General features: G+C 39.3%; 1 protein-coding gene across 1 annotated transcript; it reads right to left on the bottom strand.

Annotated features, from left to right (window-relative positions):
- Window positions 1-3,684: 3,684 nt before the first annotated feature.
- On the bottom strand, window positions 3,685-4,816 carry LOC117515418 (extensin-like). Its single transcript, XM_034175983.1, has 2 exons — window positions 4,682-4,816; window positions 3,685-4,605 (listed from the first exon to the last, which is right to left on the bottom strand). Exons 1-2 carry the CDS (start codon window positions 4,688-4,690, stop codon window positions 3,685-3,687), a joined length of 930 nt encoding a protein of 309 aa, XP_034031874.1. The 5' UTR covers window positions 4,691-4,816.
- Between the last annotated feature and the right edge of the window lie 1,790 nt (window positions 4,817-6,606).

Genomic DNA, 6,606 nt, shown 5'->3' with positions numbered 1-6,606 from the left:
GAAAAAATTATGGAATCACCCTATAAATTTTCATCCCGCAAATTAACACCTGCATCAGATCAGATCTGCTCATTGACATTGACCCTGTGCCATGACATTGACCGTATGTGTCTTTTTGCAAGGAATGTTTTTGCAGTTTTTGCTCTATGGCAAGATGCATTATCATCTTGAAAAATGATTTCATCATCCCCAAACATCCTTTCAGTTGTCCAAAATATCAACATAAACTTGTGCATTTATTGATGATGTAATGACAGCCATCTCCCCAGTGCCTTTACCTGACATGCAGCCCCATATAATCAATGACTGTGGAAATTTACATGTTCTCTTCAGGCAGTCATCTTTATAAATCTCATTGGAAAGGCACCAAACAAAAGTTCCAGCATCATCACCTTGCCCAATGCAGATTCGAGATTAATCACTGAATATGACTTTCATCTAGTCATCCACAGTCCACAATTGCTTTTCCTTAGCCCATTGTAACCTTGTTTTTTTCTGTTTAGGTGTTAATGATGGCTTTTAGCTTTTCTGTATGTAAATCCCATTTCCTTTAGGTGGTTTCTTACAGTTCGGTCACAGACGTTGACTCCAGTTTCCTCCCATTCGTTCCTCATTTGTTTTCTTGTACATTTTTCGATTTTTGAGAGATATCGCTTTAAGTTCCTTGGTCTACCAGTATGTTTGCCTTTAAAAAAAAACCTTCCCATGTTGTTTGTATTTGGTCCAGAGTTTAGACACAGCTGACTGTGAACAACCAACATCTTTTGCAACATTGCGTGATGATTTACTCTCTTTTAAGAGTTTGATAATCCTCTCCTTTGTTTCAATTGACATCTCTCGTGTTGGAGCCATGATTCATGTCAGTCCACTTGGTGCAACAGCTCTCCAAGGTGTGATCACTCCTTTTTAGATGCAGACTAACGAGCAGATCTGATATGATGCAGGTGTTAGTTTTGGGGATGAAAATTTACAGGGTGATTCCATAATTTTTTCCTCAGAATTGAGTGATTCCATATTTTTTTCCTCTGCTTGGTCTAAAAAAGTAACCGTTACTGACTGCCACAATCTTTTTTTCTTGATTTCTTATAGTGTTTCTTAAAGCCAGAAAGTTGCCATTTGAAATGACTTTAGTTTTGTGTCATGTCTGTGATCTGCTTTTTTTCTACAAAATTAAACAACTGAATGAACATCCTCCGAGGCCGGTGATTCCATAATTTTTGCCAGGGGTTGTACTTGCAATTGTAGATGCTCACTACAAATTCCTGTATGTTGACATTGGAAAGACTGGCTCTGGCTCTGATGCTGGTGTGTTCAATGAGAGCCCTATCAAGGCAGCAATTGAGGCAGGTAAACTGAACCTGCCTGAAGCAGACCCTTTGCCTCATGATGACCAGCCACTGGAATACTTCCTTGTGGGAGATGATGCTTTTGCTCTCAGGACATGGCTCATGAAGCCTCTCCCACTTCGCAACATGACTCACAGAGAGTCTACAACTACAGACTGTCAAGAGCCAGAAGAGTTGTGGAGAATGCGTTCGGCCTTCTGGCAGCTTGGTTCCGCTGTCTTCTCATCACTTTACCTCTCACTCCAGACAAGGTCATCAAAATCACCCATGCATGCTGTGTCCTTCATAACTTCCTGCAACTCAGAAACCCTGCAATTGACGTTGCTACACTGGACCAAGAGGATCCGCTGCACAATCACGAAATAATCCCAGGATCATGGAGACAGGATGCCCATCTGCCAGACATGGAGCACCTCTTATGTGTCGACGCGGGTTGAGGAGCGGACCTGCGTCAGACGGAACCCAGCGCTACAAATAACCAGAAAAGCGGTTCCAAAAACAATATATTTATTACACCCACTGTGCATAAAAGGTGTAAAAACAAAAACAGCGTCCCTCTGGTGGAGTGACTGTTGGCACGCTCTCCAGCGCCCGCAAGGATCAAAGCCCGGCGCTCCTGGACTCACTACCACCTCCAAACACCCCCAAGGTGGACACGACAAACCGACTCTCTGTGAAGCAAAGAAGAGGTGAGGTAAGTCAGCAGTTACAACAATATCTTTCAAAAGACACACGCTATCAGCAACACATTCAGGTCTGTATCTTTTTTAACTTTATGCAAATGAGCAGCTTCTCACAACAAGTGGAGGATCACTTATCCTGCACGCCACAGCAGTGAGAAGCAAACTGCACAATTCCCATCACAATTCCAGTATACTGCGTAACAAAACACCAAGTTACTATCAACAATTAGTCGAACACTTAATCACCTTTAATGTGTGCTGACAGCAAGTGTCCTCACCCTTCCTTGCTTCACGGGCAACGATGTGTCAAACCCAGGCGCGGTCCTCAGCGTCTCACAAACGGACATCACAAGGTCGAGTTCCCGGCAGTTCTGCTTGAATCACACATGCCTTAAATGCAGAACGCCATCCAATTATCTGCTTCAGCTGAAAGTCTTTAAGGTTGCATGTGAGCACCCGTCACAGGTGCTTCACATGATGTTGATGAGGGTGAGGACTCTCCAGCCAGCACCCTCTCCACAGAAGAATCAGTTTCCATGCCACCTGAAGAGCAAAGAAAAGAAAAGAACACCAAAACATCCAGCCACACCCCCCAACACACAACAGCACCTTTATCATGGCAACACAAGCAGAGCAGCCAAGGAGCAAAGGAGCTACCTTGTGGAGTATTTCAGCTGCCCTGTAGGCAGTGTGCCCTGGCAAGATGACCTACTGAATATTATTTAGACAGACTGTGACCTTTAATCTGGTGTCAATGAAAATGCCGTGGAATGCAAACAAATTGACAGTGTTCTGTAATGTGTGACCTTTGAGGTTAAAAAAAAAGTCTGTGAATAAAAATATAATGACATCCTTCCGTCATTTGTGATCTTTAAAGTTGCACAAAGATCTGTGGGATAAAAATTTGATAACTACCTTCTGTAATATGTGACCTTTTGAAGAAAACAAAATAGTTCTGTGATATAAATGAATAGCAACCTTCTGGAATCTATGGCCATTAAATTTATGCAAAATGAACCACTTTTGACCTTCAGCAAACTGTGACCTTCATACTCCTGCGAATGAAATTGGTGTGAAGTGCAAACAAATTGACAGCCTTCTGTAATCTGTGACCTTTAAAGTTCCATAAATACCTGTGGAATAAAAATGGAATAACAACCTTCTGGAACTTGTGATCTTTAAAATAAAAATAATAAATTACTGCAAAAATGAAACATCCAACAAATTGATAACCTTCGGCAACCTGTGACTTTCATTCTCCTGATGCTTTGAGGTTAAAATAAATTAAGAACCTTCTGAATTCAGTGACCTAATAAGTATGTGAATTAAAAATCTAATAACATTCTGTAAACTTTGATCGTTAAACTCCTCCAAAATGAAACTCTAACTACAACCGAAACAGCAGCTTGCTTTAACGTGTGACCTTGAAATTCCTGCAGAATCACACAGTGCAAGATACAAATGATATGATGACCCCCTCACAAAAAGGTCACACCCCAACAAAACACATTGAAATTAAGTCTCAAAGCACACAATACACAACTTTATTGAGAAGAAACAAACTACAACACTGCTAGCACAACACTATCAATATACATAACTCTTGGATCTTGGAGCAATAAAAAGGGACACACAACTATCTATCCCCAAAACACTCATTCATCACTATCTGTGATGTGGTCACTGTCACACTGTTGCTCAACAGGACTTTTGTGCATTGGGGTTGAGGCTCCAGCAAGTCTAGATAATAAAGCTGACATGTTAAGGTCTGATGCTGATGCATTTAGGATGGGATCAGGGGTCAGAAAGGAATAATATGGCGAAGCTGTGTCATAAGCCTGCCGAATCAAATGGCTTGTGTGGCCTTGTTCAGTGGATGTCATGGGGGATGAGAAAGGTCTCCTGGTTGGTCCAGCTGATGAACTGGGTTGTGGAGAGTGACTCCAAACAGGTGCATTGCCATGGGCCTGTGAATGCTGCGGGGTGGGCCTCTGAGCCAGAGAGGAAGTATAATGGTGGACTTTCATTGGCTCTGGGTCCATCGGCAACCGTAGACATTGTGGATGTTGGCTGGTGTGTGATGGAAGCTGGAAAGGTTGTGGAGGAAAATGGGAGGGTTGTGGAGGAACCTGCGAGGCTTGTGGAGGACCATGGGGGGGTTTGTGGAGGAGCACAGGTGGGTCGTGGAGGTGGTTGTAAATGTGGGAATGGAGGAGCCTGGAAGAGCTGTGGAGAAGGCTGGAGGAGTTGTGAAGGTGGGTGGAAATGTTGTGCAAGAGGAGCCAGGAGGGGTTTGGAGGGGGCTGGAGGAGTTGTGGTGGTGGCTGCGAGTAGAGCGTGGAATGGTGGACGTTCTGCTGTGCCTGCTGGCGTTCTTGGTTTTTCCTGATTTGTAGTGATTTGAAGTGATACAGCTGATTGATCGGTGCAACATAGCAGGCGCTCCAGATATCATCATCCATCCTTCGTGTTTCATGAAACACCAACTCAGCAAACATCCTCTGACTTTCATGTCCATTTTCTACATCGATTACCTGATTTAGTTTGGCGCTGGTGGAAGATAGGTGCCTTGACAGCTGAAAAGACACAATCAGGAGTCATGAGTGACATAAAGTGTTTGGTGTTCACTTTTAAATTACACAAATGACTTACCTTGGCCATATCTGATCAGGGGATACCCTCCGTCTGGGATCACTCAAAGCCTCTTCATCCTCATCTTCTCCAAACATGTCATTCCCTTCTGATGCACCTGACCCTCGTGGCTGCCACACGGAAAGAAGCAAGCCATTCACGTACAATGGAACAAGACCTAATGTTGTACATACACACACACAAGGTTAATAATGACCATACACACACGGCAATAATGAATATATTTATATATATATATATATATATATATATATATATATATATATATATATATATATATATATATATACACATAAGGCTAATAATAAATGTATACACACACGCACACAAATACACACATAAGGCTAACAATAAATGTATACACACACACACAAATACACACATAGGGCTAATAATAAATGTATACACACACACACAAATACACACATAGGGCTAATAATAAATGTATACACACACACACAAATACACACATAAGGCTAATAATAAATGTATACACACACACAAATACATAACGCTAATAATAAATATACACACACACAAATACACACGTAAGCCTAATAATAAATACACACACACAAATACACACATAAGCCTAATAATAAATATATACACACACACAAATACACACATAAGGCTAATAATAAATGTATACACACACACACACACACACAAATACACACATAAGGCTAATAATAAATGTATACACACACACACACACAAATACACACATAAGGCTAATAATAAATGTATACACACACACACAAATACACACATAAGGCTAATAATAAATGTATACACACACACACACAAATACACACATAAGGCTAATAAATATATACACACACACAAATACACACATAAGGCTAATAATAAATATATACACACACACAAATACACACATAAGCCTAATAATAAATATATACACACACACACAAATACACACATAAGGCTAATAATAAATGTATACACACACACACACACAAATACACACATAAGGCTAATAATAAATGTATACACACACACAAATACATAACGCTAATAATAAATATACACACACACAAATACACACGTAAGCCTAATAATAAATACACACACACAAATACACACATAAGCCTAATAATAAATATATACACACACACAAATACACACATAAGGCTAATAATAAATGTATACACACACACACACACACAAATACACACATAAGGCTAATAATAAATGTATACACACACACACACACAAATACACACATAAGGCTAATAATAAATGTATACACACACACACAAATACACACATAAGGCTAATAATAAATGTATACACACACACACACAAATACACACATAAGGCTAATAAATATATACACACACACAAATACACACATAAGGCTAATAATAAATATATACACACACACAAATACACACATAAGCCTAATAATAAATATATACACACACACACAAATACACACATAAGGCTAATAATAAATGTATACACACACACACACACACAAATACACACATAAGGCTAACAGTAAATGTATACACACACACACAAATACACACATAAGGCTAACAATAAATGTATATATACACACACACACAAATACATACACACATAAGGCTAATAATACTTGTAAATGTATACACACACAAATACACACATAAGGCTAATAATAAATATATACACACACACAAATACACACATAAGGCTAATAATAAATGTATACACACACAAATACACACATAAGGCTAATAATAAATGTATACACACACACATACATACATACATAAGGTTAATAATAAATGTATACACACACATACACACATAAGGTTAATAATAAATGTATACACACACACATACACACATAAGGTTAATAATAAATGTATACACACACAGAAATACACACATAAGGCTAATAATAAATGTATACA

The sequence above is a fragment of the Thalassophryne amazonica genome, chromosome 8 (genome assembly GCF_902500255.1).
Source record: "Thalassophryne amazonica chromosome 8, fThaAma1.1, whole genome shotgun sequence".
Lineage (NCBI taxonomy): Eukaryota > Metazoa > Chordata > Actinopteri > Batrachoidiformes > Batrachoididae > Thalassophryne > Thalassophryne amazonica.
Note: the sequence above shows the minus strand (reverse complement) of the source record. Positions and strands in the feature narration are given on the sequence as shown.